Source organism: Manacus candei, unplaced genomic scaffold (assembly GCF_025592945.1).
Source record: "Manacus candei isolate 608988 ecotype Guabito, Panama unplaced genomic scaffold, ASM2559294v1 h1tg000061l, whole genome shotgun sequence".
In the NCBI taxonomy this organism is placed as follows: Eukaryota; Metazoa; Chordata; class Aves; order Passeriformes; family Pipridae; genus Manacus; species Manacus candei.
Genome location: NW_026138109.1, coordinates 1,086,958 through 1,112,353, shown reverse-complemented (window position 1 = coordinate 1,112,353; position 25,396 = coordinate 1,086,958). Strand labels below are relative to the sequence as shown.

The following is a 25,396-nucleotide window of genomic DNA, read 5'->3' as shown; positions in this document are numbered from 1 at the left end:
GTGAGGGGAAGAGGAGGGGCAAGCACTGATCTCTTCTCTGTGGTGACCAGTGACAGGTCTCAAGGGAACAGCCTGAAGCTGTGTCAGAGGATGTTTAGGTTGGATATTAGGGAAAGGTTCTTCACCCATAGGGTGATTGGGCACTGGAACAGGCTCCCCAGGGAAGTGGTCATGGCACCAACCCTGACAGAATTCAAGGAGCATTTGGATAACACTCTAAGGCACATGGTGTGATTCTTGGGATGTCCTGCATAGGCCCAGGAGTTGGACCTGATGATCCTTGTGGGTCCCTTCCAACTCAGGATATTCTATGATTCTATGGCTGGATAACTGGGCTGGCAAGGATGAAAAGGTCAGTGGCTTGCCAGTCATGTTGGACAACAGAAAGTCGCACTCACAATATCCTCTAACACATCCTGAAACACCTTTTTGAAATAAGAAGAACCAAAGAACAGGTGATATGGTCACTAACATCAAACAATTGTCCACCTTTTCAAGCCACATCATACAGGGAAATTGGTAAGAGCAAGTATACAGAGTCTATGTAAAACAGGGCCAGATCTCCTGTCTTGCACACCTGTATGAGAACTAAATCTGTTCTCTCACAGCTCCCCATCAAAACAATGCAACCTGGACCAAGACAAAGTCATGCAAGAATGAGCTGAAAAAGAACAACCTGGAAAAGAAACAAATTAAACCCATATGTTACATATGAAACAAGTGGTTTCATAAGCAGCTAAAAGAGTACAACTTGGTTTTCTGTAAGACACAGATTTGCGTCCTGCACTGATTCCTTATTATCTAGTACGGGGTAAACTTGTTTTTCAGAACAATGCTCAGAGATGTTGACGTTGGACAAGAGTCAAAAGTTATTGCTAGTAGGGCACACGGGCAGGCATACACATGCAGAAAGCACCATCACACGAGCTTTGTTTTTTTCATAAAACACATTCAAAAACAATTCCTCATAGGACTTTTTTTTTTTAAAGTAAAACCTCACTTTTGGCATGACAATAATAAAGAAGGAAATATCACATATTTTAATGGGAGTTCACACCACATCCCTGGGACAAAAATCTAAAATCCTATTTCAGGGAGTAGGAAATTTGAAGGAAAAAAAAAACACCTTGCTTTGATTTTCAAAGGCATTAAGGCATTCTAAGGCTGAATTAATTTCTAATTCAGAATTAAATACTGGTAGTAGAGGGAGCACTGAAATTCATAACTGGTTTGGTACCCCAGAACCCAACTCTCTTAAATTAACTCATTTGAAATTCATACTATCCTTCCAGTACCATGTTAAAAAGGATTGTATAGAAAAAAAAAATGTTTAAGCAATACATGGTTCTTTTGTGACCTCAGCTGATCAACTGATAGCTATGAGCTCCTGCACAGAACCCGAGAGCTTGACTTTCATACCTCCTGTAATTAAATCTTTGGTCATATTTGGGTTCAGAAAAGAAAGCAAATTATATCTATTAATCAATATATTTTAGTCCATAAAAATCATGTCTTATTTAGTGTACAATGGCAGGAAAACCAAAAAGTATGGTCAGAAGATAGAAATTCCTTATTTTTTTACTTGGTTACAATATTTAGAAATTTTATAGCAGTTACGTCAAAAATTGTGGGAGTCTTGGCTACAAAACTGTCTTTCCCAACTGATTGAAAAAAGTTGCTAGTTTGAGTTTCTAGGTTTCAAGGTGCAATATTTCGAGTGTTATTTGAATACTTTTACTTCATCTTTGGTATTACTTTACTGCACAGAACACTAAAACAATCTTTTCAATATAAAATAAAGCAAAATACTGGACTTTCCTGTAGTTGTACCATTAAAACCAACAGGTTCACACAACATATTTCAGTTGCAACAAGAGGTTTCTTTCCTTTTTCAAAGAACTGTTTTGACATAACAATTTCAGGAACTTTTTCAAGTTTATGCAAGACCAAAGCAATTCAAGTTTCTTGACTACTGTACCCAAATGTGGCAGTCAAGATGAAAGAAGAGCTAGTATACGGTAGGTGTAACAACCCAACCAAAAAGACATCTACCATTAACATGTTTACAGCTACTATAGCACAGAAGCTGCACACTTAGAGCACAGACTGACACAGTTAGGCAAGGTTCTGTAGTTGCCTAATTAATCTATTAAAAAGTCTCATTAACCAAATAGTTGACAGTCTTTTCTTATAATAGTTACAAGCATTATCTTAAGAGTGCTAAAACATAGATTTATCTTTATTTTAATAATTAATAATTCAAAACATATTTTATATTGTTTCATCTTTAATCCATTTCTTTGTAGGTCATAGGAACCAAAAGGAGTTTGTACTAGAAACATAGATTTATGTTTCATCTTTAAAATCAGTCAGATGCTATGGTCAAAGATAATAGCCATTGACCAAGAGAATGTGTGCCTATATAAACATAGGCAAGCTCAAGTCCCCACAATAGCAATAAGGAAACTCCAAAATACAGATACAAAGATAAGGAACTATCTAGTAGTTACAATCTCATGAAGTTGTGGGGGTTGAACCTTAGACAGCATCGCCATTCTCCTAACAGGAGAGGAGACAATTCCTCATTGACAAGAGTTAAGGGTAACAGCAACAATTTTGGTGGAAGTTTGACAATGTGTTCATAGCTTCATTTTTGCCTGCTCCTTGTGCCAAGTGCCATTATACCAACAATTTCTTTCAGAATGTGTCTCACACATAATGCTCCATAGCACTGAGGATGACATAGTGAAAATGCAAGAATTCAGGTTCCTTAAAAGATGACACAAGAAACATACCCACTCAAGCGTTTAGTATCTCGATCAGTGCTCACCTAGCATTATTGTTCTTCTGCACTGAAAACTAGATTCAATTATATGTTAAGAAAAGTTTATGGGCTGATTTTCTAAAGCAAGCAGCTTGCAACTTGAAACACAGTTCAGAAATGTATACTCAAGACAAAAAGGCTTAATAAAGGTCAAAGATTCAGATAAATTCTGCACTTTTGGCATAAGCATTAGCTGCATTAAAAAGTATTCAAATAGACTTCAGTCACTTTTATGCTCAAGTAAGATCAACTTATAGTATTAAACACATCTGTTCTAGTATCTTTAGTAACTATGTTTACATAACAAACATGCTCTGTCATAGAATATTATAAAACTAGTATTACTTATTCAAGGATCTGAATTCCCCAGGAAATTATGTGGGGCCAAACACTATTATACAGTTTTTCATAAGTGCTTATGGCAGAACTTCAACTACTTTCCTGTTAATGAAGTGTCCAGAGTGGTTTTTTTCCATGTTTATCTTAAAAACATTAATTTTCAGAAACTAGAAACATGTGACAATAATGACTTCTGCATACTGCCAGAAGCTAAATGCAGCCTTTATAATGAGAAATATTAATATTAACTTATGGCTTAGTAAATCAGTTAGATTCAAAAAACAGGAACATTTTCACAATCAGAGTTGTGAATGCTAAAGCTTCTATCAATAGCCTTTCACAGATCAAAGAGCCAGAGAACACCTATTCTATAAAACAGTTACCACAATATTTTTTTCCTAGTTCAAAGTCTTATCAAATAGCAAGCATTCACTTTCTTACAAACAGGCCAATACTGTGACTTCTTCACCTTAACCAAACAGTTTCCCCACTGCAGGATATTTGGTCCTAAGGATTTTCATACTTCTTTGAAACACCATCAAGGTAAGGCTATTTTTAAAGAATATCATAAATAATAATTAAGCCTTAATCCCCACGTGAATAGCACTAAATAAAATTTTATTAGACCTCCTAAATTCACAGAGTAGTCACTGGCCTAATTTGGGGAGCCTAGATTGACAAGGAGGTTCAAATTTTCACTGTATGCAAAACTCATTCTATACTTCATTTTAGAATCACAACACCCACTATATCAAATCCACACATAATTCTACATACATGCAAAGAGTATCATGAGGATACCTTCACATTACAGTTTTTAGCAGAAGGTAAGTATTAATGTTCACTCTGTTCAGGCCCGCTGACCATGTTCATCTCAGACTCCCTAACAATGCAAAAAGTTCTCCCCAAAACAGCTTTTCATTTGGAAAATTACGTTTGCTTTCACGTCTCCAACTCAAACTACACACACAGACACAGATTTCATAGCACATTTCAATTACGGGATATAGTGCATCTCAGAGAGCATGGGTACTACGGAGTGTCCCCTATGCAGTTCTCAAACTCACTCCCGAGTTTTGCTGACTAACCAATAGATGATGCAAAAGCAAGTGTGTTATGGGTAGACAAGGAAGGTAAGGGAAAGGATTCATTACAGTTTGCCAGTCTTTTTTTTCTGTAGAAGTTTCTGGGTTTGTTTTTTTTCTTTTTAAGTTTATTTGAGCATAGGTGTCAACTCTTTAAACACCTGTGAAAGACAATGGACAAAAAATGAAAGCTGCTGAACTTCCTAGTATGGTGAACTGTGGTTGAATGTAGCACCTACAGAGAATCCTCCCCAGCTAGCGAGCACCCTGTCGTGCTGGGGGCTGCAGAAGGCAGCCCAGTGCCATGCATGGGACAGTGACTGTGCCATATATAACCAACTCATTAACATGGCTGTCGTTGTCACCTGTCAGCAACTTTCCCTGGCATGTCAGAGGTCTCCTCTCCCTACAATACACTAGCATAACTGCTTGAGTAATTATTTGCTTATTTGGTTCAGTTAGAATGGTCTGAGCTAGTGTCAATATCAGTAATACACTTTTTAAATTATTTCTGCAAATTTTTTTAAACCTACGGAAGGAATGGGGGTAGTGAGCAACCACATGGGTTATGTGATGGGTGTTAACTTGCAGCAGGGACACTGTGAGGGAATTCTGGAGCAGGGAGGCAGGCAGAGTAAGAAGAGTGAGCTGTGGCAGTGGGACAAGCTCCCCCTGCTCAGCTGCAGAAAAAGGTCAGCAGTCAGAGACAGGGAAGAACCATGTACCAGCAGCAACCCAGCACTAACAGGACAGCTCAAGGTCTTCACAGTAGGGCCAGGCATAGGACTGGGATCCTCAGTCCTACAACTGCAAGACACCCCAGTTGTTAAAACGCTGGACCAGTTTGTGGCCAATAACATCAAAGAGCCACAATTGTGTTAGTCCTCATGTTCATAAGGAGCTAGCAGTTGACATCCATCACTGAGCATAAAAACACACAATTAGTGCCTCCATTGAGAGACACCTGGGCAACAAAAGTGACAAACACTTTCCTGATCGCCAGCTATCATATTTAATTTAGCACTTTATAAGTATGATCTAATACATTGTGAGATTTGGGACATAGTGTTACTATGGTTATAACTTCCTTTGCTTTCTTCCCCTTGCAAGCAACGCATTAAAAGTAGAGTAAGAGATATTACTGTTCACAGATACTAACTGGTCCAACTCCGGAGTCTCTTAACACAATTCTCTTTTTCCATAGTCAATGAAGGTTTATTAAAGGTTAGAAGAAAACAAATGGTCACAGTTGCACAGGCTGGGGGTTAAACTTATTTCTGCTAATTGAGATGGAAAACTTCTGAGGCCCAATTCCCACCTTAGGCTGCTTACTAGGTAACTTGCCAATTTTTAACGCTATTACAATTAGATTTACACTACCCTGCCAGACAAAATACACAAGGAATTAACTGGAATGATTACAAATGGATAATTTTTTCCTCTTTTTTTTTTTCTTTTTACAAAAGCAAGTTACCCAGTTGCCAGAACCATATTTAAAATGGAACATTTACCAAGAGCTTTATGTGGTCCTCATAATTTCTGTGCATCTATCTGAAATCCACAAAAACAAGAAGAAGTCTATTTAGAAATATGGTTGAGGTATACTATAATCCATAAATAATATATGAAACTGCCTCGGGAGGATTTTAAAAGGGGTTTCATTGACACGGGTAAGAAATTTTGCGTTAGTGAACAGAAACAGTGGAAAACAATGCAACTTTCTTTGGATAACAGATCATTCTATTGTTCAGTATTGTAAAGAAAACCAAAGAGACTGAAATTATTGGCTAAGTTTAGAAATTATGACATTGAACAAATCAAAGTCAAAAAAATAAAAGCCCCCAAAACAATACTAGGAGATGAGAGGTCTGGTCAGGTTTTAGACAGACTATCCAAGCAGCTGGAAAAGATGTTGATTCTCTAAGGGAAATTTGTAATGTATTTGACTCATGTTTTTGTGGAGCTGCAGATTATCCTGAGGGGTTTGAAAGAAGTAACATATGCCAAAAAGTTACGAACATTATCTGGAAAATGATAGTATTTTAGTAGTTTTCCAATACAGCCAGCAATAGAATTTAAAGTTTAAAAAATAGCGAAAGAAAAAGTAAAACAGAATTGGTGGGGTGGTCAAAATAAGAGATGACCTAATGATGAAGGAGATTCTTCTATTTTGTTTTCACAAAATACAAATAGGTTCATGTTTTCAAAAACTACGCTTTCTTTAAAAATGTTTTCAGGATTAATTTTTTTAAAATATTATAAATTCCTTTCTAATTTTCACAGTTTTATGTCCACTGAAATGACAGAACAGAAATAAAACTCATCACTAATACAGCTCTTACTGGCTTGTTTTTTCAAGTCACATATGTACTACACACTGTAAGTGACAGACTACCCTTAACATGTCTAATACTGTCTTCTCAAGTAAATCTGTTTTATAATGATTATGACTTTACAAACTATTTATTTTTAGAGATTTGCAATATGCTCCCTCTCACCATTTTCAAGTACTTCATAAAACTGGTAATTATGGAGATATTTTGTGTCTTTGTACAATTACATCTTCTCATGTTAGAAGCCAGCTTCATGTAATTAAAAATGGAGCTGGAATGGCTTACAATATCACGGACAAAGGCTGCTGTCTTCCTGAAATTTGTGAGGTGTTGAAAACAGACAACTAGGATGTGTCATCTTATTTACTGATTAATAAATTAGCAATAAAAGTAAATATTCAGAAACTAGTCCAAGTAACTGCTTCTTGTATCAGTGATAAGGTTTGGGGGTTTTTACTTCTATTTCAGTGATCCAGCATTTAAAATTTGGGAGGGGGATACTAGGTACTTGTGGAAGGATCAATGCAGAATTTGCAAACCATGCAAAGAAGCTGATTGACTAGAGCCAGTGACAGACAAGCTTCTGTGGGAAAGGATGTGCATGGTGCACCTGACTGATGACAAGGTGGGAAGGAATGTGATGGGTGCTTGGGGGTTGGCATGGGAAACCATGTCCCAGCAGGGTGCCCACATACAGGGCCCTAGGGGTCACACACACCTCCTCCAGCTGCACAGGTATCACAGCCTCACACACTAATGCAGCTGACAAGGAAAAGAAACCACTTCCCAAAAAAAGGCATCCAGGCTGATGGGAGCTACAGAGAGCAAGTGAAACTGTAATGTGGAGAGGGCAAGCAGCACCAAGATTAAGTGCATTCGGAGTCATTAATATACAATTTCATGATTCTCAGAGCAAGAAACTTGACAAATCTCAGCCTGCCAGAGCAGGATGCTCATTCTTTCTGAGTCAGGGAAGTAATGAGTGTTCATCAAATTACTGATCAAGCTGAAGCCAGCTTTGAACACAAGAAATTTTGATCCTCTTCTGCTAAGGGAAGCCTTCAGCTACCCCTCCTCAGATGGGCTGCTGAGGGATGGTCTCTGTCACCGCACTGGGGGTTCCTGGCACAGCTGGGATCCTCACAGGTGGGTAGCTAAACCTGCTCTTTGTTGGTAGAGCCATACTAGTGGACTAACCAGCCATGTGGCCCAAAGACCAAAGCATCATTGCAAATACATGAGCAATACCAATTCTGAGACAATTTCAGAAAGCTGAGCACATGAAAGGAGGTTGTAAGAGTCCAATTCTGTTCCCAGAAAAATTCAAAAGCATCTTTGCCATTAATTTTGTTTGGAAGACACAGTTCTGCAGAAGAATAATCAAGTTCAAACTGTTTGCAAGCTTAACAGTTTTAAGGCTGAATGATGAACATATCCAAACCTTCGGGGAAAAATTCTGCTTGCTCTTTTAGTCCAAAAATGACAATTGGAGTTTAAGCGGTACAGTTGAGCATATCCAAACATCAGTTTAAAATTCAGTCCAGTTCCAGAAGACAGCAGCCAACTGAAAAGTATCTAGGGACATCCAGATCAGACCAAAGAATTTATAATACAAAACCAGTCTTTATTTAATAATCATAATAAATGTTAAAAAGCAAATTAATATAAAGGTCAAAAAAGTCATTGCATTTACAAAATTCTGACCAAATTCTGACCACAAACAAGTTAAATCTGAAAGTCTTAAACTGAGTTTTCATTTCATCTTGAAAAATTACTGGTTGAACAGCAGAACTTTAATTTTCAGTAGAAATTGCGTAACAAACATATAATAAGAAGAGTTCTGTTAGAGTGGAAGACCTGCATCTACTTGAAAGTCACAGTTTGGTGCTTTTTTTTCCAGCACCAACATAAAGGAATGAAGATTCACAAACAAAATCTTTAAAACCAAATGTTTTTTCTGTGTCTTTAATTTAAACTTTATCTCAATTTTGGGACTATTACAGAAGTGGAGGGAGTCTTTTTAAGATGAGCTTAAACCCTCACACACAAATATTTCAGTAATCAGATGGGTCTGTTTTAAGACAATAAGATGTGACAGGTAGCACATTTGAGGGAGATCAGTGATTCCCTTGGTTGCTCTGCACGATGCAGGTCTAAAGGCAGAGTGACATCAACCAGCCGATAAGTGCAGTAATCCCCTGGGAGTAGCTGTCATGTCTCATTGTCCTTATGAAAGAAAAATGGTAAACAAGGAAGCCAGTCTGCAATTATGAATTTATGGATGTTTGTTAATGAGTGTCTCAGACCTAGTCAGACAGCTCCTCTTGGAGTATTTTTCAAATTTCACAGGCTGTTTCAGAATGGTCCTTCAAAACTGATTAAAAATGCCACCATCATTAGATTATATGAGAAAAAACCCACATTAATACACTTCGAAAGCCTGGGGAACACACACCCCCTGTAAGATTCAGGCATCAGCTCTTTCCAGTGAACAAATAATCCAGGAATGAAAAAAAGAGGAGAGGGAGAAAGGGATTTAAATCATAATGGTACAAAAAAGAATGACCCAAGAGGACTTTAAGGACCAAATTTAATATATTTCTTGTTTAAGCCACATGGATAAAAATGAGGTATCAGAAATCATACACTCTGATTTATGCTAAAGGAATCCTTCAGAAAAATTGCCAGACAATTACACAAAAAGATAATGAGGATAAGATGACACAATTTAAATGCAGATCACCCAGACAGACACCCTCCTGGCCATTTATTAAGTCCAGACAGATGGTTCTTGCAGCAGTTCTCTTACCCTAACTATCCTCAAAATCAGGGTAAACACTCAGTAAAAAAAAAAAAAAGGTCTCCTTAAAAAAATTTTTTTTATTATTAATTTAAGGATTAGAATAAAATAGAATGTAACTAGAGCAGGAAAAGATTAGGACAAAGAGAGAAACACTGATGATTTATAATGAGTACTGGTACCAGACAGTGGAGTAGGGCTGAGATGGCACTGGATAAGCAGTTCATAAAATTTTCTTGGGCTACAGGTCATATACAATACAACACAATATCTTTTTATGGGAGGGATTTACTTGCATGTCTGCTTAAACCTTCGCTACATGCCTTGGTATACAAAAGGTCCTTAAGAGAGGTACAGTGCTGTTTCATATATGGTGTTTAACAGTATCCAGGCACTAGTCCACAGTTGGGAGTTTTATAATTGATCAGAACATATTTCCCCCAAATAAAACTAATTTTTCGACAGTTTTTTGAACAAAAAAGGCAAACACCCACTGAGCTACCTGACAAAGCCTTCAGAGCAGTCTGTCCCTGAAAATGAGAAGCAGGTCACAGAGTGATGCTTACTCCCATTAGCTAAGATGAAGCTAAGATGAAACTAAGCTAACAAGTTTTGTCTGAAACCACATTTTGTTTTCCTGCATTGAGCAAACCCATTACTACTCATCCATTGGACATGTTCCCCTCATTGCAAATGCAGGTGCAGGTGCTGCACAATGCAAACCAATTTCTGAACAGTATGTCAGTGAGCTTGTAGACATGATGCCATTCTGGTCTAAGGACACAAGGTCCAGTTTACCCCTCTGTATTCACAATTTGACTTTAAAAAGTGGTAAGAGGGAGGGAGAGCATGGCCTTGCAGTTTCAATATATTTCTGGTCACTAGTGAACCCCTTCTCCCCAAGAGCATCTCTGCAGACCCTCCCTCTAGCAGACACCCTCACAGGCTGAGCACAGTTCAGCTGGAGGGCTGTTGTCCTCAATCAAGCACTTGAAGAGACTTTGACAGAGCCACGTAAGAGTTGAGTGAATACGAGAGATTGAACTTCATGTAGCAGTCTTGCATTATTTTACATGTTCAGGTCACCAAAGTGATCACTGCTCCAGCGCAGTACGTGGCAAAACCTTGTCATCATCTGCTTAGGAAGCAATACTGACCATACAGTTAAAAGACACGGGACACAATGTTGTTCCACATCTACTCATATTTACACATTTTTATAGCATATAAAAATGATCTGATCCAAATATAAATATTTCTATGCAACTCTATTGTAAGAGAAGATGCATTAAGTTTCTAAAATGATCTTAGTTATATAATCCCAGCAAACTCTAGTGCACATCAAGAAGAAAACATGTATTTGAAGAATTTCATATGTAATTACATGACGTATGATTAAAACAGATGATGACATTAAAATACACTAAAAATGTTAATAATGTATATTTTAGAATTAAAAAAATAAATTATTATTAATGATCCAAAACAGGACCAGGGAACTTACACTTCTATAAATTATCCTATTTTATGTAGATTCAAGATATCATAGGAAGAATAACAAAACATTTTAAGGATGTAAGGCTATAATGCTTGAGTATGGCCTCTCGAACTCCTTCACAGCACTTGACTTAGGTAAAAGTGCCTTCCTTTTTCAAACCTCAGATATAAATGGAACAAGAGAAATGAGATATCTCGCTTAGCAGTTGTAGCTGTATATAAGTTACTGTGCTGAAGATGTTTCTACTGTCATTATACATTCATTTGAGCAAGACAGAGTAGTCAATTACAACATCTCAGCCTTGGCCATATTGATCAACATAACTGGTCTACTCTGGCCTCAAATCGGGAGGCCTGGAGACACACCATCTATAACACTGCTGATGCCTTTGAGAACACACGCAGGATCACCCTCGAGCAGAAAAGGCAATGCAGAAAGATCCGTGTCTTGCAGAATACACCATCTAAGGAGTCTTTCTGCTGTGCCTTTTGCAATCGGATATATCTGTCACGTATTGGCCTCATAAGCCACCAGCGTGCCTGTAACAAATGTGGATAGAGCCTTCCCAAAGCTTCGTTTGCGAAGCCCAGCCATGAAATGAAAATTTTTAAGTTGAAGACAGTAACATGGATGGCCCTTTCTTGCTACAACAAACTCACTATCTTCTCTTGGTACCAGGGAGCTATGAAGATCTGTCTGCTATTGTCAAAAATTTAATTTTAAAGCCAAATTAATAGTATCATTTATAAAGGAAGTTATAATAAGCATCCATATCTGGAGACCTCTGAGTCCAGGATTTTAGAAAAATGAAGTCAAGAGTCTGCAGTGGTTAAAGAACAACCTTTGTTTCACAAAGGACCAGTATTTCTCCATTTGCTCCTATCTCCAAGAGTTATAATTTCTTGAACTGCTGGTATTTACTTTATTGCCAGCTTCCAGAGATATCAGTCAAGAATCATTCAATATTGTGAGGGAGTTTTTAGAGGGGGGGGGTTGTTTTACTGTCAGCATTTCTGGTTTTTTTTTTTAATAGTTATCTTCAGCAAGGATCTACAGCAGTAAATGCACAGTGCACACACTCAAGTTGTACTGGCTTGAGAAATAATAGAGTTAAAGAGTTACCAAGCTCCCAGCACTGGCATTTTTTCTCCTCAGAACAGGCAAAATTATTACGAATATTAGGAGCTGTGCACTGTCTGATCTTCCTATTTAAATCAAAAGCTTTATTCCTCTAACTTCAAGGATTATGAACAACTTGATGAAGGCATATGATTACAGACTCGAGACAAACCTTATAGGGAAAACTTGCCTCTACAGTTTTTGATCACTTTGACTTAATCAAGCCACAGAGAATGTTCTTGTCAGAGATGAGCATGGTCTTTGCAGACACAGTGCATCATAAGAAACAAAAGCAGAGTTACCAAATGGAAACTGTCTAGACAGTCAGCAGAAACTTGAGCATTAGCAAGAGGCATCAGCATGCCTCTGAGCCACAGCAGGAGAGGGGTTTGCTCTTTCCCCAGAGACACTCTTCTCGTGAGCAGAGCTCCCACCTGTGAACAAAATGTATAATCATAGCTTTCTAAATGCTCTTGTCAGGTCTTATCTACTGCCTGAGCTCAGGCATCATGTGTGAGGGACTATATCCCCATTTTGAGGACACAGACACAGCATTTAACTACCCACACCACGCAGCTTAGCTGTTGCTTGTAGCAGTATGCACAGATTAAAAGTGAGGGAAGCAAAGGGCTCTCATTTCACATCCCGCTTTCACTCTTGTTTGGAATAAAGGGATGACAGCATAATGATTCCTGAATGTCTTAAAGAAGGAAATGTAACAGTGTCCTAAATTTCCTAATAACTCAAGCATCAGATTACTTCAATTCTAATCATGATTTTTGTTTTATAACCAAACCTGTAACTTAATAGCAGTGGAACCATATGGAAAATAAACTAAGAATGCTGATATTTAAAAACTATAAGCAAATAAATATAATTTGATTCTGGTTTTATTTTTGCTTCTCTTAGTATTTTTTAAAAAGGCCAGTTGGGTTTCCATAAGTATATTTCTTTAGCAAAAATTGATTCTACAGATGTTTACAGAGTTAGAAAAGCAAAGAAAGTGTTGCAAATCAGGCTTGGGAAAAATCATCACAGACTGCTTTCATCAACTGCATCACAGAAACACTTTAATATTGAGCCTTCACCAACTATAAACTATAGGAAGTATCTAGTGCATTAGCTGTTTCCTGCTGGTACCTGAAGTTTAAACATTTGTGCACAGAATGTGTAACTTAACAGTAGGTTGACTCTACAAAAATCAGTTTTGGACAGACTGCTTAGGTTACAGTAACGTTATTTGACCTATTAGTTTTTATGAACATTAGCATAATATTTAAATATATTCAAGCTGCTTTTTTTTTAATCTGAAAAAGTCAGCAGTTTACTACCACTGGCAGTTAAAATGATGCTAGTCTCAGTGGCAGCATGCCTAACCTCAAAATCATTGAGGTTCATTGCAGCAAGCAAGCCACTAAATCTCCTCAGTGTCCAGTGGGGACAATCAGAATTGTGCTGATTGAGAGGAAACTACAACAAGGATACAAAAGGGTCACCACACCTAAACAAACATTGTGGCTGAAGGCAGTTTCAAACTTTCTATGTTTCATAAACTAGGGAGACTTCTTTTTTCCAAGGAAAAGCAAAATGAGATTCAAGTCTTCCCATTTATTTTCTCTTAAATCATCTGGTTTTCTAGTGTTTTTTCTTTACACCCTGCCAAGCAACATTATAATTTACAGAAGTTTTTGCTGATAGAAAAAAACCTGGAAGCCCTCTCCAATGCCAAGTGACAGCAGTTTAGAGAGTTTAACTGATGAGTAATGCACTGATGAAATACTGCAACGCAAATTTGTTTTCAAAATATTTAGGACTTAGAGATTACTTGCGGAAATGGTAATGTTTCCTAACAAATCAAATGTTTCAAGAACAGACCACCCAAATGTATTATCATAAAAAGAAGTCAGTTACTTAATTACATAATAGAACAACCCATTTCCACATTTCTACTTTACTTCTCTATTTTACTTTTTTTTATTATTTTATTTTAACAAAATGTATCCTCTCTAGAGAGTAAAAGATTTACAACAGGAGGCTGGTTGAATTAATTTGCTAATAACTAACTTCCTCGAGTTCCAATTCTTTAGGAAATAGTTTAACTTGAACCATGGTACTCTACATACAGCACAAGGAAATGAAAACACTACCCCTTTCCCGCATCTGAAATGGCTTTACTGAGACCACCTACACTGACTTAAGCTGTGCACACACTCAACTAAATTTAAAAATTACAAAATGACTTAGGTTGGAAAAGACCTTTAGGAGCATTGAGTCCAACCACTAACCTGTCCAACCACTTGCTGTCAAGTCCACCACTCTGGACCACTTTTCTGGTGCTTGACAATTTCTTCACTTCAGTTAAGAAATTTTTCCTAGTATCCAATCCAAACCTCCCCCTGGCACAACTTGAGGGCATTTCCTGTCATCCTGTCACCAGTTGCCTGGGAGAATAGGTCAACTTCCACATTACACTTCATCCTTTCAAGAAGTTGTGGAGAGTGAGGTCACCCCTAAGCCTCATTTGCTCCACATTAAACCACCTTCCTCAGCCATTCCTTATCAGACTTGTGTTCCAGACTCTTCCCCAGCTCCATCGGCCTTCTCTGGACTTGCTCCAGCACCTCCATGTCTTTCTTGTCATGAGGGGCCCAGAAGCAGACACAGGATTCAAAGTGCAGCCTCAGCAATGCTCAGTACAGAGGGACAATCACTTCCATGGTTCTTCTGGCTACACTATGGCTGATCCAAGTCAGGATGCCATTGGCCTTCTTGGCCGCCTGGGCATACTGCAAGCTCATGTTCAGCAGCTGTCGACCACTATCTCCAGTGGTTTTCCAGACACTCTGTACCAAGCCTGTAGTGCTGCCTGAGGTTGTTGTGACTGAAGTGCAGGACCTGGCACTTGGCCCTATGAAACATCAGACCATTGCCCTCAGTCCTTGATTCAGATTGTCTACACCACTCCACAGAGCCTTCTAACTTTCCAGCAGATCAGCAGTCCCACCCAGCTTTGTGTCCTCTGCAAACTGACTTGCAAGTGCACTCAACTCCCTTGTCCAGACCATTGATAAAGAAGTTAAACAGGACTAGCCCCGATGCTGAGCCCTGGGGAACACCACTAGTAACTAACTGGATGTAACCAACTGGATATAACACAACTACTTTCTGGGCCCAGCCATCCAGATAGTTTTTTACGCAGCAGATAGTGCAACTATCCAAACCATGAACAGCCAGTTTCTCCAGAAGAATGTCATGGGAAACCATGTCAAAGGCTTTAATGAAGTGCAGGTAGACAGGATCCACAGGCTTTCCCTAATCCACTAGGCAGGTCACCTGATCATAAAAGGAGATCAGGTTGGTCAGGCAGGACCTGCCTTTCCTAAACCCTGCTGGCTGGGCCTGATCCCTGGTTGTCCTGTATGTGCCATGGGATGGCACTCAAAAGGATCTGCTCCATGATCTCCCCAGTACTGAGGTCAGGCTGACAGGCCTGTAGTCACCTCCATCCTCCTTCTGGTCCTTGTAGATCGGCACCACATTTACCAGCTTCTGGGGAGGTTGTCTCATTTAGCAGATTAACCAGAACTGCTGGTAAATGATGCAAAGTGGTTTGGTGAGCATTTCCACCAACTAACCCAGTTTTCTTGGGTGGATCCCATCTGGTCTCATAGTTTTGACTGAACAGCTGGTCTTCCTATTAAAGACTGAGGCAAAGAAGGCATTAAGTACCTCAGCCTTTTCCTCACCCTTTGTTACCATGTTTTCCCCTCTGCATACAGTAAAGGTTGGAGATTCTCCTTAGTCCTCTTTTTGTTGCTAATTTATTTATAGAAACATTTTAATTGCCTTTTATGTCAGTAGCCAGATTAAGTTCTGGTTGGGCTTTGGCCTTTTTAATTTTCTCCCTGCATAACCTTACAACATCCTTGTAGGATTCCTCACTTTTCTGCTCCATCTTCCAAAGGTCATAAACTCTTTTTCCCCAAGTTTCAGCCCAAGCTCTCTGTTCAGCCAGTCTGGTTTTCTTCCCTGCTGGCTCTTCTTTTGGCACATGGGGATGGCCTGTTCCTGTATCTTTAAGATTTCCCCCTTGAACAATGTCCAGTCTTCCTGGACTTCTTTGCCCTTCAGGATTGTTTCCCAAAGGACTCTGTCAACTAGGCCCCCAGACAGGCCAAAAACTGTCCTCTGGAAGCCCAGGGAGGCAGCTCTGCTAAACCCCCCCCCCCAAATGTCCAAGAACCAAAAACTCTTTAATTACATGATCACTGCACCCAAGATGGCCTGTGACCATGTCACCACCCATCAGTCCTTCTCTGTTCAAAAACAGCAGGTCCTGCGGGGCATCTTCCCTCAGGGGCTCATACACTAACTTGTGTGAAGTTCTCTTCCACACACTCCAGGAACCTCCTAGGCTGTTTCCTCTCCACTGTATTGAATATCCAGCAGATATGTGGTAAGTGGAAGTTCTCCACAATAATTTGGGCCAGATTCTGAGACTTCTCCCAGCTGCTTACAGAATATTTCATCTGCCTCTTCATCCTGGTTGGGCAGTCTATAACAGACTCCCACCATGGTGTCTGCTTTGTTAGCCTTCCCTTGATCCTTACCCATAAACACTCAACCCTATTGTCACTATCACTGAACTTTAGACATTTAAAATACTCCCTAACATAGAGGGCTACCCCACTGCCTCTCCTTCCTTGCCAATCCCTTCTGAAGGCTTTATAGCCCTCTACTACAGTATTCCAGTTGTGAGAGTCTTCCCACCCTGTTTCCATGATGGCAACTACGCCATGATTTCTGTGCTGTGCAAAGGCTTCCAGATTCTCCTGTTTGTTGCCCATGTTGTGTGCACTGGTGTAGATGCACTTCAGCTTGGCTATTGATCCCATCATATTTTGGGGAGGAAGAAGCCCTAATTCCTATGTGACCATTTCAAGGCACTTCTGTGGTTTCTAATATATCAATAACCATTGTGCCTTTGCTGTTGCACAGATCTCCATACCCTACCTCCACAGAGACAGCAGAACAAAGCATCTTGATAGTACACTTAATTAGTTCAAAGTATTTTATATCAATTTCCTCACAAAGATTGGGCAAGAACTACTACATTTCTGCACTCTGTGCAGAGAGACATTTCTTGAGCTACTTCGCAGATTTTTACAACAGGCCACCTAAATATCATATTTCTCAGACTCTCAACCAGTCTTCTTTGACAAAACATACAACTGAAGATTGCTTAACCAGTAAAATATGAACTAGAAATAATTTACATAAAAATTAATCTTCCTGATGATGGGCTATCCTTTATTTACGAGAGACTGAATAACTTCCAGCCATTGAGAGCAGGTCTCCTACCTTTAAACACAAATAAAAGTTCTTGTTAAGACATCACAAGGCCTTCACAATACTGCCTTAATGCACACATATATTACTAAACCTCTCCCCCATATCTTAACTATCGCTCAAAATGAGTAAAAATATTTTCCTAAAATGTATGCAGCAATACTATGTCTAAATGTTCAGAGAGCTATCTACCAGCAACATGCCTTAAACACTGGGATAGCCTTGTGAATATTAAGCAGACAAAACCTCTATTTTTCTATTTGAGAGCAAAGTGCTGAAACAACTACTTCGTACTCGACTACCTATAAGACATATTGTGTGTTCATCACCATTTTACAGAATATTAAAGTCTACTAAAGGGACTATCAGTATCTGATGAGAAAGCAATATGTATTGGCAATATATTAGAAAAGGGTAACAAAAGGACAAAGTATTTAAATAATTAAATTTCACTGCAGATAACTTTAGTGGGTGCCATAAAACGTGCTATATCTGTAAAAACATGAACATACTGAAGGGGAATACAGAATAAAACTGGATCAGAGGTGCTCTGGCAAAGAAAGTAAGGAAAGAATAGGGATTTTGTAAAAGAATTCAGCACTGGTCCTTCTCCTTTTCTGGGCAATTACCCTACATTTCCTTCTGGGACTGTGACAAGACATTTGTTTTTTCTTTCTTATTTTATTGCACTGCAGGCCTACCTTTAACACATTCAGTGGATGAATACGCACTTTTCTTGGGTGGCTGTCCAATTGGTGTACTTTTTACGTGAACCTGAATTTGAGGGGATTCTATACCTCATCTGAAACTAATCTACCATGCGAAGAAACTTCTAGTTATCTCCTCACTGCACTAAAACTGTTTAAACCAGATGTGTCAAAGTTATTCTGCAAGAAGGGGCTGAATTCCATGTTTAATTATGCCCCATGGAGCAGGTCATAAACCTCATGCTATCACTGACAAACTGTTTTCTGATCCCTCTTAAAGAGAAGCTGCTTTGGCCCAATGGCTAAACAGAGAAAACAGACCTATAAAAAAACTGCTTTAGCCTTTCTTTGTAAACATAAGGAAAATAATTGGAGGAGAAAATGGTATTAGATGTTAATGTAGCATTGACTGGCAAACATTTGGGCTGTATAACAGGATAGAAAGTTAGCAGTGTGGAAGCAGTTTTCTCTTCTTGGGGAGTATCCCACTTGCCAGGCTCTGCAACAGAATGACTGGAAGAAGTTTCTACCCTTCCCATGTTACAGCACAGTGTGGCTGCATGGTAAAATGGACCACGGAGACACTCTAAAACAAACAACTTCGAAAAGACAGAAGGGTACATCAAAGGATGCAAAATTTCAGTGGTTCTGTTTACCGCAAAGACATCTCTACAGTCCAGGTCCAATAGCAGTGTTAGTACAACCATTGGGAATGAAATTTGCAGTTTGGAAATGAGGAAAAAGCAACCAAGGACAGGGCTAAGGGAAAAAAATGGGGAAAAAAAAAAGAAGATTTTTTTCAAATCCAGTATGTAATCTAAACTATCTCCATTGACCTTTTCAACATCACTGGAATTATTTGAGAATTTTTCATACCTCACTGCAGTACATAGCTCACAGTTGATCAGCACTGCTTCATACCTTATTTATTGTTGACAGACTCCCCCAAAATGTGCTTGTTCTTAAATTACTGGCGGGTTCAAGTAAAAGAAAGTCATAATTTTTGCTAATACTGGTGGTCTGTATGACCTTGGATCACTGCTTTTTGAACATTCTACAATAAATCATGTGACTTGGGCTGCTATAGTTTAAACCCTCCTATGTTTTGAAAACTTTCTATACATTTTTCAGAAGCAATACTAGCTCACTCCTTATTAGGCATGTAAATAAAAGACTTTTGCTTTTCATGGATGGGAATAGTCATGCCATACCATTTTCTCCCTAGTTTCAGTGGTTTATCAACAAGCTATCACCTGAGACATTCTGCTAGGAGCAAAAAGCTCTATGTTACAAGAATGAGACAGAAAAGACTTTGTGAAAATGACCTTAGGAACAGAAGAAAGAACAGAGAAGCCCACCCAGGTTCTGCTCATGGGCATTAGGGAACCCCAGTAAAGGGAAACAGGATCTCTGTAGTTCACTCAGTGTGACTTCAGGCAAGAGCCTGGAATAACATCGTAGGCTGGCAGGTCAGCTGTGGCTTTATCCCCATGAGTCTTGAAAATTCTAAAGAGAGATTCCATAATTCCTCCGTCCAAGTGCAGCCATGCTCTCCCATGGAAGATTCCTTCCCAATGTTCAGACAGAGCCACCCAAGCCGCAACTTCTAGCTATTACTCCTTATGTCGCCTGGCTCTACCAAGAAGAGTTTGATTTCACTGTCTTTCTAACTGCATCTCAAGTAAGCAACTATTCTGGTTGCGTTTTAGCATTCTCTTTGCCAAACTGGAGAAGCCCAGCTTCCTTGCAAGCCCCTCTTGCTAAGAAGGTGGGTCCTGGCTACCCTGTCAGCTTGCCACTGAACCCTCCTCACTTTCTCCACATCCCTACTGACCTGGGAACTCCCTGACCGAAACACAGTATTCAGAGAGGAAGACAAAGGGCACAGCAACTTGTATGCAGCTCTGCAGAGCTTCTGCTAACACCCAGAACAAAATTTGGACAACCCGCTCATGGTACTAATCACTCGTGCAATCTGTGCAATGAAAATGTAACCAGAAAGAGAGAGATCCAGATGGTAGTGGCTAGAACTGAAATGTAATTAGTTCAGTCAATACAGTAGTGTATTTTTAGATCTTCCACTAGTCAAAACAAGAGATGTTGCTCAAGTAAATTTAACATTGCTTAAAAAAAATTAAAAAAAAAGATTGCAAAAACTGTATGCATGTCAATTCTATAGAGACCTTTTTTCTGACAACTTAGGCAAGAGCTGGAAAGCATATTTTAATTCATACGATGGTTAAAGGTAAGAGCACTGCCAGAAAATATGATTTGGAACAATTCTTGGAATACAGAGGTTCATCTGTTTTGCAAAAGAAAGAATCAGAAGCACATAAGTATAAGCAGTTATTTTAAACTTGCCTATTAAGCAAGGACACCAATAGCTAACAGATGCAGTTATTTGCAAATGGTTTCAGCAAAACATACATACTACATATGACAACACTTCCCCCACCCCCCACCCCTGATTGAAACCTCTGTCCTGGTAGAGACATGACAATAATACAAACCTGGCTATTAAACTCAGCATTGTCTGACAACTATTACACTAGATATTTAATCATGTTTCAGTAACAGTATCTTTCAGATGATTTCACAGCAAAGTTCAAATGTAGAAAAATTAATCTAGATTGTCATTTCCCAGAACTATTTAAACCACTCAACAGAAAACTTGCCTTCGTTGGAATTTTTCAGTGTGGACTAAGAAAAACTGTTTCTACTCTGCAAAAAACCAGACCTAATTGTTTCCAAACACACCTCAGAATACTGAAGAAACCCAAACTTTTGCAAAGCAGTTTACACACCCTGGCTTTGATTATCATTGACACATAACACCCATTACATTGTTTGGGTCTGTTTTGATAAGTGCTACACAAACATATTAAGGGTGAAAACACAAGAGGAAAACATCTCATCTGGGAGGAAAGAGAGGAAGGAGACACTAGCCAAGTAACAAATGGCTACTTCATGTCTCTAACTGTGTAACTAGCAAATTTCAAGAAGAGCAGCAGTCAGAGAGCAGGGTATGAACTTCCAGAAGAAGGGCAGCTAAGTGGAACATCCCTATGAGCAGGCCATCACAAGGAAAAGGCACTGTAAGTAGAGGCAGTGTCATACTGGAGAGCAAGCAATCTGGTGAAAAGCCAGATAAGTGCATTCTAATTATAAAACAATGTAGTTCTTAAATTTAAAATAATTCTTTTCTAATTAAAAAATATGGGTGCAGGGGTTTTTTATGTACGGGGGAGTTGTTTGCTTTGATTTTTACTTTGCTTTCTTAGTGTGCCATAGGGCCAACACCAAGGTGGGGGGGACCCAAACAAAAAAACCCAAAACTAACACAAACCCACCCCATGTCCCTAGAAAAATAAGGCAAGGCAGTGAGGAACTGGGTTATCCACTTCTAGAAGAGCACAGGACAAGCTACGGGTGTGTTATATTACATTTCAGTGGTTACAAAACTTCAGTGAAGTGGTGAAGAGTCACACTGGCTCAATGCAGAACAGTGGTGGTAGCCAAGATAACAGTGATAAACCACTTTAAAATGTCCAGTGCACCACAAGAGAGTTGTGTTTCAACGACATCAAAAATACACGGCAAACCAATCATTAAAATCACTCATTCAAATCACAGTTTGACAGTTTTCATGGGGCCAGTTTTAAGATTATGGATTTTTTTAAATTTATTTATTTAGGCATTTTTAAGAAGTGACAAGCCCTTTTATACGTAGGCTGAACTATAATTGCTTTCTAAGTTGCTGCAGACACAGTTCAACTTTTGTTGTTTTCATCTTTTGCTTTTACTTTTTGCCTAAACAATTTTATGAAACATTCTTAGTTTCTGCCACCTTCTACCCATATTAAGCAACCTAGGATTCTAAACCAGGGCAGAGTTTTCAGGCTGAATGCAGAGTATTCTCCACTCCTCTAATCCTGCAGAACCTCCTCCACCTCACATCTGCAGGGCTGGAGTATTGCCAGTGGCAGGTCTGTTCTTCACAGCACCATTCCTTCAATGTCTGTAGGGATTTTCTGCAGATTCTGACTATATCTTACTAAAACTTGATGCCCTTTGATGATAGTTTGATAGCCTGTGGAAATTTAATTGACTGTCTTGCATAATTTCTAGAATTGCTGGCATTCTCAGGAATAAAGAAACAAACCCCTTGATTCACACTACCATGATTACTTGCAATTTTGGCAGCTCTGCAGTTCAGACCCAAGGCTGAAGTGGCACAGGAGTAAAACCACTGTTTCCTGTTCCTGCAAACTGGCTTTTGAAGTTGTGGCTGTAACACACTGGGTAGACAGCTTCTGGCCATAAACACAGGACAGTTTTTAGGACTAACCACCATGCACTTTCCACAAAGTCTAAACCAAGATTAAAATAATATTTGCATCAAGAGAAACTATAGCTGTAAAGAGAGCTAATTTTATGCTGGTATGATTGGCATATTATACCTGAACTTGCTCAGAAAGTATGTACTTTGCTTTAATACAAAATTAGCTTTGGGTGTAACTATTATTTGTTTTTCAGCAGAACCTACAAACTATTTCTATTTGCTTGCATCTAAATGTAACAAAAAGATGTTCTCCACACCCATGAAGTTTAATTTTAGGAGCCAGAGGCTTCTGAAAAACCCAGGTGAGCCAAAAGCTGGCTCTCATCTTCCTCCAACCACAAATGGAAAGGTGGAAAGTCCTAAAGAAGTAACAGCCCTAATCCTATTACTCCTTCTCCACTTTCACTCCATGCCAACCAAGCTTCTCGAACTCAGTCACATTCACTGTCTCCCTCTTGCGGGATTAATGGCCCTTTCCTTGTTGCTGTCAGAAGGTAGTCTTCGCCATAAGGAAACTTCCTTTGCTGTAGCTAGTGTGTCAGATCTATTTGAGATTACTGATTTTTTGCTTCTTTGTTTTTGTTTTCTGGTAGAACTATAAAAGAAGAGTGGCTACATTTTAAAACTAAAAATTCACTTGCTAGATACTGTTGGTCATCACTCATTTATTCTCCAAGATTATCATATTCCAAGTACTGCTCCAGTTCTACCACATACTGCAAATCACTATGGAACATCTGAATTAATATTTTCCATCATGTGAACAATGGAAACAATCCATTTTTAAAAAAATTAATTCCTATACTTTATTTTTCACTTTTTGGAAATTAAATTAGGAGTATTTTTATCAATTTTAACTTTTCCTCTATTTCAGCTGAGGAATCAATGGTTTTGTAGGTATTAAAACAGAAATTTTGGCTGAACTGCAAATAACTGAATTGCTGAGTGTGCCTGTGTGTGCATATATATGTGTGTGTGTGTATATACATATATATATATATATAAATCCATGCACAAAAAGGCAACACCCTGAGGTTACATTATCTTTTCAAGAAGATCCTCCTTTATTATTTTTATCATGGTAGAATCTATAAACCCCACTGGAGATTGGGGCCCCACTACATGATATGCTGTGCAGACATCTATTACAACTCAGTTGCAGCCCAAGAGAGTTCACGAATGTGTATTTCTCCTACAATGCACATAAATACAGTGTGGCTGTTCAGTTCTTCAAACTTGGCTGAATAATACCCCCGAGAGCACAGACAATCAAGAAATTACTATGATTTGAGTTTGACTGTTTATATATTTTTTAAAAACACTAGTTAGTGCTTCAGCTTAAAAACATTTTGAAGAGCAACGTATTAAAAGACAAACATCAAATGGACTTGAACAATTTATAAAGGCAAGCCCAACTAAAAATCAGTCAAGTTTCTAACTGCTGAAGAAGTCAAAACGGAGTGCTTTTGCAATGGTAAACTCTTTTTCCATATGGGAAAAGGTGGGGCAAATGTTTCAGTTCAGCTTTAAAACAAAGAAATTAAATTGGCTTCTCACATTATCAAGGACAAAATATGACTTGGTGGGTCTTCTATCTTTCACTCATCTCACTCACAATGTTTCTTAGTGCTGCACATTCACAATGACAACAGCTCATCTGACACACACACACACACTTGTTAATTTTGTTTTATTGCATTATCTGATGCGCAGCTGTTGACTTGTACCCATTGCAATTGATATTGCACATATGAAACAGAGGTTCAGCCCCAGAACTTAGAATGCATGCATAACAGCACAAACAGTAGATGGATGCAGACAATTTCTAAAAAGGAGATAAAGTTGGTCAGAATATTCTCAGCATACTAGCAGATGCCTGGGTCTTATGTATCTAGACATATATTAAAAACATAATATATATATATATCAAGCTTCTTTTGAGCACAAAGGCATACACAGAGAATGAAGATGCTTGTTTAAGTATTAGGTGAGCAATGGAATTTATCATCATAAACAGAGTTAGAACAGTTCACACAGGCCTGCAAATGTTCCTATTTAAACATTTCTTTTCATGAGAACGGAAGTCATGAATAAAGAGTTCTTTCTCTCTCTCTTAATATGCAGTTGGATTCCACTAGGAATCCCCAAGCAATCACTTCCCTTTTTTCCAAATTCTAAAAAAATACCAAACAAAAAAACCCACCCCACAACCAAACCAACCAAACAAAAAGAACAGCAACAAATCACCAAAAGACCCAAGAACAAAACCAAAACCAAAAAAACCCCACCAAACAAGAAAACCCAATGCTTTGGCATCAACAGCATTTATCAGTCAAATGGGTCCTGTGTATTTCAAATTTTGCAGTGGCAGTGGCAAGAATATAAAACACAGAGCATGTGAATAAAAAGACGCACCAGAGACTTATCATGATGATTGTTTACTGTGAAGTTATTGGCAGATTTCCTCTGACCTGATTTCAGGATTGTATCAACAAGCTACTGAATAGGTAAACCTTTAAGTACAAATCCTTAAGGTAAACAGGGAGCAGTAGCTGATGTAAATGTAACACAAGTATTCTCAAATCTATCAATTGAAAATTGTTCACATTCTTGCTGTTACCTTACTAAAAGCAGTACTTCCTTTCAAGTTACTAAGTGCTATGGTCCAAAATTAAGTTCATGGCATCGAGGATATTAAAACATAAAACATTAACCATCAAACGATGTAAACATTAAAACGATTAAATAAATTAGAGGATCAAGGCCTCTAGGATTGGAGGAGAGGAAAGGTTTGTAACTTTGCTTTTCATCTCTATGGCTCTCCCTCCCTTCTCTTTTTCAGTTATCTTGCTTCTTTTCCACCATCTCCAACTCAACAGGAGATCAAAGGATGTTCCACCCATAGTAAATCAAGCCAGAGACTGCCAGTCTGGAGAACACAGCCAACGGACAACTGCAGGGAAAATTAACACAACTGCACTTTCATCAGCAACAGAGGTT

General features: G+C 38.7%; 1 protein-coding gene and 1 long non-coding RNA gene across 4 annotated transcripts in view; one reads left to right on the top strand and one right to left on the bottom strand.

Annotated features, from left to right (window-relative positions):
* ARL15 (ADP ribosylation factor like GTPase 15) overlaps positions 1-25,396 on the bottom strand; it is a 234,636-nt gene that overhangs the window by 65,654 nt on the left and 143,586 nt on the right. The window contains exon 6 of one of the 3 annotated variants that reach the window (XM_051804810.1): positions 9,843-12,432. The exons of the other annotated variants lie outside the window; for them this stretch is intronic. Coding sequence (XP_051660770.1) covers positions 12,241-12,432 — 192 coding nt within the window. The 3' untranslated portion in view covers positions 9,843-12,240. Of the gene's footprint in view, positions 1-9,842; positions 12,433-25,396 lie in introns of those variants that run through there. 3 annotated transcript variants of the gene reach the window in all.
* On the top strand, positions 1,987-25,396 carry LOC127478737 (uncharacterized). Its single transcript, XR_007907302.1, has 3 exons — positions 1,987-2,022; positions 7,640-7,727; positions 25,239-25,396. It is a non-coding gene; the product is annotated as an uncharacterized LOC127478737 (long non-coding RNA).